The sequence below is a fragment of the Phacochoerus africanus genome, chromosome 11 (genome assembly GCF_016906955.1).
Source record: "Phacochoerus africanus isolate WHEZ1 chromosome 11, ROS_Pafr_v1, whole genome shotgun sequence".
Taxonomy (NCBI): Eukaryota; Metazoa; Chordata; class Mammalia; order Artiodactyla; family Suidae; genus Phacochoerus; species Phacochoerus africanus.
The window spans coordinates 107,733,725-107,748,544 of record NC_062554.1 but is presented as its reverse complement, the minus strand read 5'-3'; the positions used below and the strand labels follow the sequence as shown (position 1 = coordinate 107,748,544).

General features: G+C 42.1%; 1 protein-coding gene across 1 annotated transcript; it reads left to right on the top strand.

Moving 5' to 3' along the window:
• The first annotated feature begins 3,122 nt into the window (after positions 1–3,122).
• SFRP4 (secreted frizzled related protein 4) lies at positions 3,123–14,187 on the top strand. The gene is made up of 6 exons (XM_047753713.1): positions 3,123–3,961; positions 5,232–5,312; positions 5,423–5,488; positions 7,718–7,916; positions 10,839–10,902; positions 13,628–14,187. Exons 1-6 carry the CDS (start codon positions 3,517–3,519, stop codon positions 13,811–13,813), a joined length of 1,041 nt encoding a protein of 346 aa, XP_047609669.1. The 5' UTR covers positions 3,123–3,516; the 3' UTR covers positions 13,814–14,187.
• The last annotated feature ends 633 nt before the right edge of the window (positions 14,188–14,820 follow it).

The window sequence follows — 14,820 nt, the reverse complement described above, 5'->3', positions numbered from 1 at the left end:
CTCTTTTTTAAAAAAGACCTTCAGTCTCCAAGTTTATATCATCTTAATCTGCTTTTCCAGGATGAGGCAGAATGAGGCAGGTACAAGTGGGAGAGAGCATTCCTGGATGAGAGAAAGATGGGGGAACAAGAGAAAATGAGCATGATATGGGGTTCAAGTACGAAGCAGAGGGTAATCTGAAGCCAGATCACTCAGGGCCTTGAAAACCATTTTAAGGATTTGCTATTAATACCAAGGGTTGTTGGAACCATCCATAAAAGTAAAGCTCAGGAGGGGCATCATCAGGTATATACATCAGGAAGTTCACCTACGATGGCGTGGAGACTGGCAGGGCAAGGCAGAGAGCAGGACGGTGCTGTCCTAATCCCTATGAGAGACACTGTCTGAGCTAAGGCCATGGTTGTAGAAATGCAGAGGGTGGAAGAGTTGGGAAGGGGAGAGAAGGATTTAGACTCAGAAGAGGCCTCTGGTTTGGGCCACTGGGAGGTCAGTCCTGAGTGAGAGAAGATGAATTCGGTTTAGGATTAACTGATTTTGAAATGACCTGAGATGACCATGGAATATACAGGTGGAAATACTCAGGGGACAGTTGGATAAACACTTTCAGAGACCAGCAGGGCTAGGGATCGGGATTTGGAAGCCATTAACATCTAGGTGGTAACTGAAGCCAGAGAGGAGAGTAGAATAGTGGTTTTCCACCCAGGGTGATTTTATTCCCCAGGGGACAATTGGCAATATCTAGGGACATTTTTGATTATCATAGTGGAGTGGAGGTTAAGTTGCCATTGGCATCTAGAGGGAGGAGACCAGAAATACTACTAAACCTCCCACAGTGTGCAGGACAACCCCACTCCTCCACTCACTCAATAATTACCCAGCCCTACTGTCAATAGCGCTGAGGCTGAGGAAATCTGGAGTATCAGGGAGTGTAGAAAGCGAGAAATGGGCTGAGAATGGAGCCCTAGAGAACTCCAGATTTTGAAAAGATAAGCAGAGAAGCAGGCCCTTGAGACTGAAAGAGGGCCATCAGAGAGAAGCCCCTGACCAGGGGAACTTCCCTAGTGACATGAGCTTTTGACCAATCCGTGTCAAATATGAGTCCATGGCTTGAGTGCTCAAGCCAGGCAAAAGGAGGGAGGCTGGTTGACAGACTCTCCAGATGAATTCCTCAGAGCCCCCAACCAACCCCCTCCAGCCATGAACACTAAGGCCAGACTACCATTGGGATAAGCAAAGTGCTTTACAGAGAACTGTTTTTAACGTCTCCTTACCCTTTCTTAAAGAACATGCCATCTGAGAACATCAGAGCAGCATCCGAAATGTTGTGATTTGGTATTTGCACAGCAAAGCTAATGCAGGAGGTATTTGCACAGCAAAGCTAATGCAGCAAGTTCAAACTGGTTGCAGTTTTACCCCCCTGTAAGTTTGCCCTCCTCAGCTTCAAAATCCCTTCTCTACCCACCCATCCAGGAGGCCACCTCAATCCATCTGAACTGATAAGAGAGGAGAAACTCAGTTGCTCCTGGGAAAAGGGCAGAGAGTTCTGCTCTTTCTCAAAACTGTATCTTCTTCCCTGGTAGGAATTTGGGCTGAAGTTTTTTTTTTTTTTTTTTTTTTTCATTAGGCTGGGAGTTCAGACCTACTGTATTTTACTGCTGAAAATGGTTTGTGAACACATCCGAGCTATCCTCTCTGCTTGATATTTCACTAGCCTGCACTGGCATTTTTGAAGCTTGAAATATGTTTTGCACAAAACTGGAAAAACTCTCTAGATTGGCCTGGTTGCATTTGATCACCCCAGGCCATAAATAGTGTTGGACTCCTTGAGTAAATCTTGAAATGTATTTGTCTCATTTACCCTTTCAACCTACCATGTTTGATTCATGTTCCCAAGGGGGGAGAAAAAATATAATGCATTTAAAGCACTTAGCACTAGCCTGGCCCATTGTACATGCTCAGTAAATGTCAGTCGTGTTTTTCATTCCTTGGGCTATTTTAATCCTCGGTCCTGGTCAGGGTCAAAACTAAACTAACTTTGTAGATCTAAGCTTTGGATGGAAAAAAAAATGTCTGTCTGCCTTAGGTTCAGATTTCCAATTAAACTATGTTTTTACAGATTAACATGCAGATAATATGTTTTCATAGTCTAATGCCCTAAGAAAATATCATATCCCAGAAATCTTTCTGCCTGAAGATTGATGTACACTTGGAACAGTAAAGCCTCCCTTTTCCATGGATAGCTGAGCCAGCTATGGAGTCGACTAACTCTTCCTAATAAAAATAAGATAAAAGAGAAAACAAAATATATGCCATTGCTTTCCATAGTACACAGCTTCTTACTTAATCTAAATAACAGTTTCCAAGCAAATCGAAAAATCAAAATTGTAGACTGCTGGGTTGGAAATCACTTGACATGAAGGAGGAAAAAAGTCTTTCAGATGGTGGTATCCAAAGTTTTCGTTGCTTTCTGCTTTCATTCATGTTGGAGAGAGGAATAGGGAGTTAGGAGTAGTGACTGGGCAGTATTGGTAGATGGAAGACATTTCTCAAACAAAAAAGATGCTCTTAGGCTTTCAGGAAGTTCTGTTCCTGCAGCAGGAACAGATCAAAGGCCATTCTGGAAAAACTTGAGCCCAAACTAATGTCTACTTGCCTCTAAAATAACAACAAAAACAAACTCCGTACAACTCGGCACACGGTGGGGCTGGTTTGTTTATATGTCTCCATCCTGCTTGAGCCATGACTGCACTCTTCCCAACCCACAGGATAGTCTCACTGCTGAGCGATTCTCATGCCCCCTACTGGACAAAGCAAGTATGTTTTAGAGTTAAAGATCCCCAGGAGTTCCTACTTGCCTCCAATTCTACATTTGCGGAAAACCCACAAGTCAGAAGGTGCAAAGTTCAGCTTTGACTCAAAAGACCGTCTTTCCCTCTCTTTGAAGTCCTCTCTTGCACCTTTCTGGATTCGGTGTCCAAAGTGATTGCCAGAGACTCTTTTTCTTGGTCTGAAGAAAAAGGACTGGCCAGACTAAAAAGGAGGGACTTTGGGGGAATGCAGGATTCCAGCCCTGGGTTGCGGCCCGGAGGAGATGATGTCACCGCTTCTGCACGGAGAGGGATGGGGGTGGGGCGGCCGAGGGGGAGCCCGCGCTCGCCTGCTGCTGCCAAGGCAGCTTTCTGAGCCCACGTCAAGGGAGGTGTCGAGATAAATAGGGTTCCTCAATGGCCGGGGCTGGATGTGCTCGGAGCTGCCGGGCCGGGGACTGGAGCTGCCAGGGCGAGTTCGCGCCCAGGAGGTTGAGAGCTGGCGCTGCTAGTCCTGCGTGCGCCTGACGGCGGATACCCCTGGCCTCCGCACTTGGCTTCGCATTGCTGCCCGCGGGAGTTTGGGAAGAGCACATCCCCAGTGCCTTAGAGGACTTCCTCCCCAGAAAAGGGAGAGGGAAAGACTAGGGAGGCGGGAACAGAAGGGCCGGTTGTGCCTGTCGGGGTGGCGGCGCGGGAGGGCAGTGCCATGCTCCTCTCCATCCTGACCGCGTTGTGCCTGTGGCTGCGCCTGGGGCTGGGCGTGCGCGGCGCGCCCTGCGAGGCGGTGCGCATCCCCATGTGCCGGCACATGCCCTGGAACATCACGCGGATGCCCAACCACCTGCACCACAGCACGCAAGAGAACGCCATCCTGGCCATCGAGCAGTACGAGGAGCTGGTGGACGTGAACTGCAGCGCGGTGCTGCGCTTCTTCCTCTGCGCCATGTACGCACCCATCTGCACCCTGGAGTTCCTGCACGACCCCATCAAGCCGTGCAAGTCCGTGTGCCAGCGTGCGCGCGACGACTGCGAGCCCCTTATGAAGATGTACAACCACAGCTGGCCCGAGAGCCTGGCCTGCGACGAGCTGCCGGTCTATGACCGGGGCGTGTGCATCTCTCCCGAGGCCATCGTCACGGACCTCCCGGAGGGTGAGGCCCGGGGAAGGACCGAGGGGGGTGAGGAGGCATCATCCTTGGCTGTCGCTGCCACTTGAGAACCAGGGGCCACACCTACAGCTGCCAGCTGGAGGTCGGGCAGCCCCCTCCCCCTATCCCACTAAGGAGGGTTGGAGGAGGTGGGAAGGGCTGGTGACATGACTTCTAGACAAGTCCGTTTTCTCTGTAGGAATCTTGGGCCGTGTCCCATTAATTGGGGGGGGGCGATTTTGCTTAGATAGGGGACCTTGGGGGACATTTCCGTTTACAATAACAAAATAATAATAAAGCAGCAGCAATAAACTCGTATACAGGGGTGGGTCTGAGTTGGCTTTAAGTACTTTATGTATATCATTTAATCCTTAAAACATCCCCACCAGCATTCTCCAGTTAGTGTTTTCTCTTGAGAGCTCTTTTTGAAAAAGTAGTACTAGCTGTCACTCCCCACCAGAAGTGCAGTTTGTAAATTTAGTCGCCCTGGAAACTTGTGATGTCTGTTTCATGGTCTTTGACCAGGAGCCAACCTCTGTGGCATCTTAGTTAACTGGATCTCAACCACCACTTCCTTCTTTTCTCTTTGGTCATTTTGTTGCTTTTCTAGGAAGCAAATAAATCTACTTTTTGAAGTGAGACCTAAGAATATTTTTGCCTTCTTTTACCGCTGACCCAGGTTTCTGCACTTTTAAAGAAATTAGGATGTTGCTTTAATGTAATTTCTGAAGTTATACCTCAGAGCATCGACCAAAATGTGGAGGAGAAGTGGAGTGAAGGGGAAATTTGAAACTCTTCTCTAATTAAGAATTTAAGGAAAAAACATTTATTTCTTAAATTATATATATGATCCAGGGTTATGCTTGTTTGGGACAACTGTGGACTGTTTCTGCAGAATGCGAGGTAGGGATTTGGAAATATTTTGGTTACTTTGATTACTGTAAATTGTCGACTTGGAAAAAATCAACATTTTACAATAGATTTGGGAGGGAATGATGGAATTTATCCAGACTGGCTGTAGGTATCAGCCAGTTTAAATGGACATGCATGCACCTCAGTTTGTTCTAGATACCAGTCTTACCTGAAAGTCTTTTTCCCTGAGTCCAGAATGTCTCTGTAAAAGAAGCAGTTGACAATCACATACCGTTTTTACTACTTTGGATTGTGTGTGTGTGTGCTGCTGGTAGCTGTTTTCTCCAGATGGTTCCTTATTCCAGCTGAGTGAACAGACCAAATCACTGACCACACCCATGTGGCCCTGTGTGTGTTTCAGACGTTAAGTGGATAGACATCACGCCAGACATGATGGTACAGGAAAGGCCCCTTGACATTGACTGTAAACGTCTAAACCCTGGTGAGTTCTTTATCCTTAAGGCTCCCTTTCCTTCTTCTCCCCAGAGTGATTTCTGATCCTTTTTTTTTTTTTTTTCCTTCAACTTTCTGTCTCTCTTTTGTCTTCTTTAGACCGGTGCAAATGCAAAAAAGTGAAGCCAACCCTAGCGACATATCTGAGCAAAAACTACAGTTACGGTAAATCATCCTATGAAGCCATTGGCTTGGGGACTTGGCCCACGACAAAGCCAGGTCCGCTGGTCATGAAGTGAAGAAGAGGGTTGATGATTTTTCTAGTTAATCATGTGGGTCCTAGATGGCGCAATAGTAAGTGTAAAAACTTCCTGCTTTTCTGGGTAAGTCAAGTAAAAACAAAAGAAAATTGCCCAGGTGAGAACAGTGGTGTGTATCCGATTACATTTGACATCTTGATCTTACTTGTCCTGGTGAGAAACGCTGTCAGCACCTCACTTGTTCTAGTCTCAAGATTTTATTGCTGCAGGAAGGGTGCTTGAATGACCCATGTCACTGACCTGAGGCTCAAAGACCCTGGAGGAATCAGGATCTGCATGTGTATCTTTTTACTTATAAATAGCTATGAATATTAAACACCTTAAATAAATTGTGGGATTGTATTAACCACAAGACCCTTTGGCTACAACTATTAGCGTAGTTTAAATGTTCTCTTATTTGAAAGAGCCAGTCAGCACTTTCTTCAGAGAATAAGGCAATCATCCTGTTTTGAATGTTTTAAGCAAATTTAATTTTACTCTCCTCATTCAAAAGTATATTTAATTAAAAATGTGTTCTTTTAACATATCTTTTCAGGATTTTTTTTGCATTTCTTAAGTTATTTATGCTGAAATAACAAACCATTTGGGGAAAATGTTTGTTTGCTAACAGTTTTCCTTATTTCAGACTGAAATTTTATATCATCAGAACCTTTATATTACACAACCCACATGAAAGCAAGAAGATCATGGCACTAGAAATGTCTGAAAAAAATAACCTCTTATTTAGGTTGTCAGACTTGAGAATCACACATACCCAAAATGGGTAATTCAACCAAAAAAATATACTGTCTTTTCTAGTAGCTTTTTGTTGTTGTTTTAAACCTCCTTCTACATAGATATCCGACATACTTAATCCGACATACTAAGTCCTTCATCTGACACTAGTTAGGCCTTAGTTGCTTAGTTGTCTAGTCTGATTTCCATGCTCATGCTATTCTCTGGAGCATCATTGCCTCATAACCACTTCCATGATGAAACCATTTTCTATTTAAATTCTTTGGCTCCTTCATATATCCACTTCCTAGGACAGAATCCAAGACAGATCCCTCCTAGGCTGATTACAACTCCACAGCAGACTGTAATAGCAAAGGACCAAAAGAGTCAGAAGTAAAAGCACGATCAGACACAGTGACACTACCAGCCATCTGTAATAACATTTCCCTCTCTACCCACCCTGGGCCCTGCTTTGGCAGTTTGGAAAATAAAACGATGGAAAACAGTCTTCAGAGACTCCTTCCAGTGTGAAAATGTTATGACTGTGATAAGTTCGTCTGGAACAGAGCGAGTTCAAGCAGCAGATGGATGACTGAAGTATATAAACATTAAGGTGGCTTCTGAAGCTGAGGGTGTATGATTCTCACTTCAAATCATTACAAGGCAAAGGAGAAACAAGTATTGTTTCTATAAAATTTTATCCATATTCTATGTAACTCAAGTTCCTGACATTTTTTTTTTGTCTTTTTGCTATTTCTTGGGCCGCTCCCATGGCATATGGAGGTTCCCAGGCTAGAGGTCTAATCGGAGCTGTAGCTGCCAGCCTATGCCACAGCCACAGCAACGTGGGATCCGAGCCGCGTCTGCAACCTACACCACAGCTCACGGCAATGCCGGATCGTTAACCCACTGAGCAAGGGCAGGGATCGAACCCGCAACCTCATGGTTCCTAGTCGGATTCGTTAACCACTGCGCCACGACGGGAACTCCTTTTTTTTTTTTTCTTTTTTTCCTGACATATTTTTTGGCAAAAAAAAAAAAAACAAAAACCCAATTTTAGAATTACAGAATTTTAGGGCCAGGAAGGATCTTTGGGATTGTCTATTCAAACCCTATCTATCTGTAGCACAATGTGGAGCAGCCACTGACCCAAAGGCAGAACCCAGACTAAGCCTGCTTGTGAATTTACTTGTGCATTTTACAACATGATTCAGAACTTTTAAGGCATTGTTGACAATATGGGAGGCCTTACATTTAGCATATGATTGTGTGGGCTTTTTTGCCTGCATTTGGGCAGCCTGACATGACCATAATTACAGGAGTGATTCTTTAAGAGAGGCTCAGGAGTTGGCACAAACACATCATCCTCATTTTTCTCCAAAGCTTCAACAACACATTTATCGATTTTTTTCAATTGCAGTCATTCATGCCAAAATAAAAGCTGTGCAGAGGAGTGGCTGTAACGAAGTCACGACAGTGGTGGATGTGAAAGAAATCTTCAAGTCTTCATCACCCATCCCTCGAACTCAAGTCCCACTCATTACGAATTCTTCCTGCCAGTGTCCTCACATCCTACCCCATCAAGATGTTCTCATCATGTGTTATGAGTGGCGCTCACGGTAAGCACAGAAGGGCAGGAAAAAACTGCACACTGCTTAGGAAAACATGAATCCTACATAGCAGTCATAGTTTGATAAAAGGGCATCAGCTTTTTTAAAGATCAGTTTTAATAGATGCCTTGGTTGGGGTATCCTATATCCTAAATATCAATTATTTCTTCATCGAATTAAGGAAAAATAGAAATGTGAGTATTTGAGAGGCCTCTTTAAAAATCAACTTCAGATCCACTCAAAATCTTATAGGCAAATAAATTACTTTGATTAAAACCAGTTCTTTTCAAATCATTCCAATCAATCGTAATGTGACAAATACTGAATTTTCTAAAGGTCACTTTAATAACTTACAAATTATGGAAAGATGGCCACTTGAGATTATAGTTCCTCATGTTTTCTTTACACATAGTCTACAATATTTGTTTGCTGGAGAATTACACACACGCATACATGCACACACTTAGACGCACTCACACTCATCTATCATATACCTATCTCTAGCTGGGAGTGTGTGTCTCCCCCCACATCTTTCCTTACATCTTTTTACATATCCTTATAATATAAAAATTCCTTAAGGTATAAAAATGAAACAACAGCCCAGGCTCCAGAATGAGCCACATAACTTACTGCAATATATTTTGCCAGTAAAATTACTCATTTGTATATAAAAAGTCTTCCCTTTGATTCTCTGCCACTAATAATGCCCCTCTGTTTCTTCTGGGTATATATAGCTCAAAACTCTATTTCTCCAAAAACAAAAACAAAAAACAAAAAAACATCTTTTGAAACTGACTTCACTGGTCTTATTTCCTTGTGGTTTTGGCTTTAAAGCTGTTTTGCTCTTTATATCTTGTCTCTCAAAAGACTTTGAATGAATGACTGTGGAATGAATGTTTCCAGGCTCATCTCTTGCATGGTGCTCATATCCACTCCAGTACGAGAAGCAGTTCGGGATCTGTATTATGATGCTAGTCTTTCAATTCTGTTTGCACAGATGAATAGATTACACGTGAATTAAACACGTTTTTTTTCCTGTTAGCTTGTAGACTTGATGTAATTCTGATCAAAATCCCAGTAAAATTTTTTAGATAATTGGGATTTATGTCTTCACAAATAATTCTAATGATCATTTGGAAGAATAAGCTGGTAAAGGAGATTTTGAAAATAAGAGCGATGAGAGGAAATGTGCCTTATGAGATAAGCAAAACGAGTGTGAAGCTACTCTTGTTTAAATGACATGGTGCAAGAGTAGACATACAGGAGTTCCCGTCGTGGCTCAGTGGTTAACGAATCCGACTAGGAACCGTGAGATTGCGGGTTCGATCCCTGCTCAATGGGTTAACGATCTGACCTGACGTTGCCATGAGCTGTGGTGTAGGTTGCAGACGCGGCTCGGATCCTGCGTTGCTGTGGCTCTGGCGTAGGCTGGCAGCTACAGCTCCGATTCAACCCCTAGCCTGGGAACCTCCATATGCCACGGGAGAGGGCCAAGAAATGTCAAAAAGACCAAAAAAAAAAAAAGAGTAGACATACAGATAATAAGCAGAGGAAAAAGTCTTGCAGCAGATTATAATACAGAAAACAATTTATATCGTGAAGGAAATATGGCATATCAATGGACACAAAACTATCATTTAGAAAATGTTGTAAATAGCTTTATTTGGGAAAAAAATAATATGTATTTTCACTTTTTACTGTACTCTGAAATAAATTTCAAATGAGTTTAAAGAGGTAAATATTTTTAAAACTTAATCAAAAAGGATAAAGTTCATTAAATAAATGTGTGCGATCTGAAAGGCAAAATATTTTATAAACATAAGAGTAACATAAGAAGGAGTTCCCGTCGTGGCTCAGTGGTTAACGAATCCAACTAGGAACCATGAGGTTGCAGGTTTGATTCCTGGCCTTGCTCAGTGGGTTAAGGATGCGGCGTTGCCGGGACCTGTGGTATAGGTTGCAGAAGCAGCTCGGATCCTATGTTGCTGTGGCTCTGGTGTAGGCGGGCAGCTACAGCTCCGATTCGACCCCTAACCTGGGAACCTCCATATGCCGCGGGAGAGGCCCAAGGAATGGCAAAAAGACTCCCCCCCCAAAAAAAGAGTAACATAAGTTGCGAGGGAAGATGTCAGTATACATATTTAATGACATCCTTTTGTGTACATAAAAATCAAAAAGAAAAAGAAAAATACACTTACAACAGGTATGACAAAAGAATAGTAATCTTACTCTATAAAAAGTTCACATAAATTAATATTTAAAACATTAAGACTACAATATAGAAATAGATGTACATAAATCTATACAAAGTTCCAGAAGAACTACAAATACTAAACATTAAAATATTTATCTCCTTAATTCTCCAACCCAAGTAAAAACAAGATGCTATTTTTACCCAGTTAAGGTTGGTGAATTAAATGAATGTTCTACCATTTTGAAAATAATTTAGCATCATGCATTGACAAGCTTAAGGAAAAAAAAAATGTATACTCTTTGACTCAGATTTTAACTTTCAGAAATCTGTCTTAAGGAAGTGATTAGCCAGTGGACACTAACAATACTCAATTCACTGCTGGTAATAATAGCTAAGCAAAAGTGGAGGTTCAACAGTAGAAAAATGGTTGACTATATTATGGATATCCGTAGTGGTAATTTATACAATTATGAAAGTTACATTTTTGAATTATTCAATTATATCAGAATATGCATATAATACAATGATAAAAGGAAGTATACAGTATGATCTAAATATACAGTGTGATCTAAAGGTATCTATAGATACAAAGAAGAATGAAATGAAATATCAATAAAATATAAATGGGTGGTTGTGGAGTTAACAGTTTGAAAATTTTGGTTTTCATAATTTTTATATTTTTCAAGTTTTTACCTTCATAATCAGAAGTTATTTATTATGATAAATAATTTTTTCAGAATGATGCTTCTTGAAAATTGTTTGGTTGAAAAATGGAGAGATCAACTTAGTAAAAGATCCATAGTAAGTATAACCAGCAATGCTCTGAATATGGATTTAAGTACACATGAAGAAATTCTATAGAATTTGGGAATTCTTCACATTCTTTCCTCTCCAGTCTATCCTAGGAGCCAGAATTATTTTTCTTTTAAACAAGTAATTAAGAAAATGGCTCATCTCAAAGCTTTTATCATAAATCTCTCTTCAAAGACAATTGGTTGCATGCAATACTGATCTGCTGGTTACTTCCGAATTAAATTAGGTGGGGTTTTTTGGTTTCTTTATTGTGCTATATTTGTTTTAGCAAACATTCGGGTATTAACAGAATTAGTATCCAGAGGGATTAAAACAGATATATAGGAGTTCCCATCGTGGCGCAGTGGTTAACGAATCCGACTAGGAACCATGAGGTTTAGGGTTCAATCCCTGGCCTCACTCAGTGGGTTAAGGATCCAGTGTTGCCGTGAGCTGTGGTGCAGGTGGAAGACCTGACTTGGATCCACGGATCCCACGTTGCTGTGGCTCTGGTGTAGGACGGTGGCTACAGCTCCAATTAGACCCCTAGCCTGGGAACCTCCACATGCCGTGGGTGTGGCCCTAGAAAAGGCAAAAAGACAAAACAAAACAAAACAAAAACAACAGATATATAGATGTAAGGCTGTGAATACCTAGTTGTAAAATGCACACTATCACTGTACAAAGCAGAATTTTTCCCTATATTTAAAATAATTTTAAGGAGTTCCCGTCGTGGCGCAGTGGTTAACGAATCCGACTAGGAACCATGAGGTTGCGGGTTCGGTCCCTGCCCTTGCTCAGTGGGTTAACGATCCAAGCTACACTTGTTTAAATGACATGGTGCAAGAGTAGACATACAGGAGTTTCCGTCGTGGCTCAGTGGTTAACGAATCCGACTAGGAACCATGAGATTGCAGGTTCGATCCCTGCTCAATGGGTTAACGATCTGACCTGACGTTGCCGTGAGCTGTGGTGTAGGTTGCAGACGTGGCTCGGATCCTGCGTTGCGGTGGCTCTGGCCTAGGCTAGTGGCTACAGCTCCGATTGGACCCCTAGCCTGGGAACCTCCATATGCCATGGGAGCGGCCCTAGAAAAGACAAAAAAAAAATAGTAATAATAATAATTTTAAGACTTTAGTCCAAAACAAATCATAGACCAAAAAAAAAAAAAAAGGAATTTTTTTGTGACCAAATCCACCATTTTAGTGGTAACATCTTGGAAATATTGGCAATTCAGTTGAGGAGTTATAATAATTTTTTGCCCAGAGATGTAAAATCATTCCAGAACTAAAGAAATCAGACATTGGTTTGGAATTTTAAAAGCATCCCTTCTCCTGAAATTATATTTAGATATATTCAGGAGAATTTGTGTTTCCAGGTTCACAAAAGATACGGCTACTGCTTGTATTCTCTTAGTTTGCATGAATAACAGTTCTTAGGCAGGGGGAGAATGTATATTAATGCTGATTTATGAAGAAGGTATAGTTTCAACCCAGGCTGTCTTACTCAGTGCATTTCTGAATAACCCAAACACTGTTGTTGCATTTGAGCTAAACACTCATGAACTGCTCAGGAGCACACTTGGTCTTACTGGATAGAAAATTCCATCAGGATTGGTTATCTGGTTCCCAAGACTGCAGTGGATTAGAAGAATCAATCTAGAAGGCATGTCCACCATAGCAACCTGATACTGTTGAGAAGAAAGAAAGCATTCAAGAATCATAGCTGTTTGGATTATTTGCTTTGGTATATTCCAGTATAAGAATATGAAAATATCACCACATGAGGACAATGGACTGTAATGAGTTTATTATTTTAGAGCAGACTAGAGTTGTGTCCTAAGAGGGTGGGGACAGTGTTTTTCATTACATGGTATTTCTACTGCCTGGTCTATGCTCAAAGGCAATATCTATTCACATGGACTCACTTTTTCATTTTTTTCTTACACATTTTATATTTAAAGAATAAATTCTTTTCTATCAAGGAAACTTAGCTATCTAGAACGACTCATTTCTCATCAGGTAGCTAACACTTGAATGGATGACTAGTTGTGCAAGAGGCTTCTGCCTTCCCTTTGGATTTAAGAGAATTAGGTAAACCGTTGAGTGTGGTAAAAGACCCTGACTTCCTAGTGAAGCTGAATAAATTTGTTTTCACCCATGTCGAGTCCTTTTTAGAAGGCTTTCTATATAGGAAAGTTGCATTAGAGGGCCTATTGGGAAAACTGCATAGGTTAGGGCCTTGGGCTGTGGAATCAGACCAGTGAATTTTTTTATTTTTTATTTATTTATTTATTTTTTGCGCACCCACATCATGTGAAAGTTCCCAGGCCAGGGATCGAACGTGTGCCACAGCAGCAACCCAAGCTGCTGTAGTGACAACACCAGATCCTTAACCTACTGCACCACAAGGGAACTCCCCAGACTGGTGAATTTTGATTCCAGCTCTGACATTCGTCAGCTGTGACTTTCTACAAATAATATCAATGTGTTTGTTTCCTGGTCTCAACAATGGCATCCACCTAGAAGAGCTACTGTTTCAGTGAAATAAATGTACTCGGCACTTTCCAAAGCATCTGGTATGTGACACATACTCAACGACATAGGGTAGTATTATAATCATCAATGCCTCGATGAATATGTTACCGTGAAAATCTGCATGGATTTAGATGCCAGTTTAGCAGCACAAAGGGGTGAGATGTATTTGACAGTCATGTGTATGTGTTGCCTCCCAGCAGTGGGAAGAGAGGCTGCAGGAGCAGCGGAGGACAGTCCAGGACAAGAAGCAAGCAGCGGGGCGCACCAGTCGTAGTAACCCCCCGAAACCCAAGGGGAAGCCGCCTGCTCCCAAACCGGCCAGCCCCAAGAAGAACATTAAAGCTAGGAGTGCTCCAAAGAGAACAAACCCCAAACGAGCGTGAGCTCCCAAAGGAGTGTGAGCTAACTGCTTTCCGGAATGGGGACTTCCTCTCAGGGTCAGGCCGGGCCTTGCCCGGTCAGCCTGCAGAAGGCCACACACCCCTTGCCTTAACATCAGCAGTTCTCTCCATAGACACATCTTGCAGCATTTTTCTTAGTGATATGCTTCCATTTTTCTTTTTAAGCCACTACAAGCCACAGTGGTAGGTATGCCCTTTGGTATGGAAGGCATAGGAAGGCTGGTGGAAAAGCTTATCGTTTTCAGAGTGAACCCTCTGTGTACTCGCTGAGAGCTCCACGTGGGGAAATACGCTTTTGTTCTTACGATTTGACCTAATATGTGCATTGTAAAATAAATGCCATATGACAAACAAAACACCTGAATTGTTTTTTACGGCATGTTTTATTTCAGTTTGACTTCTTTAGTTGGAATGTGAGCCATTTTTTAAAAATGTGATTGAAAATATAATGCTTCGAAGGAGGAAAACTAGAGGAATGAATGTTTAGAAGATACTTGTGTTTACTGTTTGCGGAAAAGTTTGTGATGAAAGGGGAGGTTTCTAAATATATATAAATAAAGAAACCTTTCTGCTCTATTTTTAGACAGAAACTCTAAAAAACTAAAATAATGAAAAATAAATAAAAGGGAAAGGCAGACACAGGCTGGATCCTTGTTTCCAGGTTACCATGCCATGATGGAGATGGTCTGATTTTACATGCATGATGCTTCTTGTCTGTTCCCTTGAAGTAGCACCAGAAACAGTTTGTCTTGCCTCTTGTAATGTAGGTACCAATTAGTCAGCCCCAAGCATTTACACCTCTCACTTCCCACAACATCCTAGGTATTTCTCTCTCTCTCTTTTTTCCTTTCTTTTTAGAGCCACACATGCAGCATATGGAAGTTCCCGGGCCAGGGGTCAAATCGGAGCTGTGGCTGCTGGCCTTCACCACAACTAAAGCAACATCACATCAGAGCCACATCTATGACCTACACCACAGCTCACAGCAA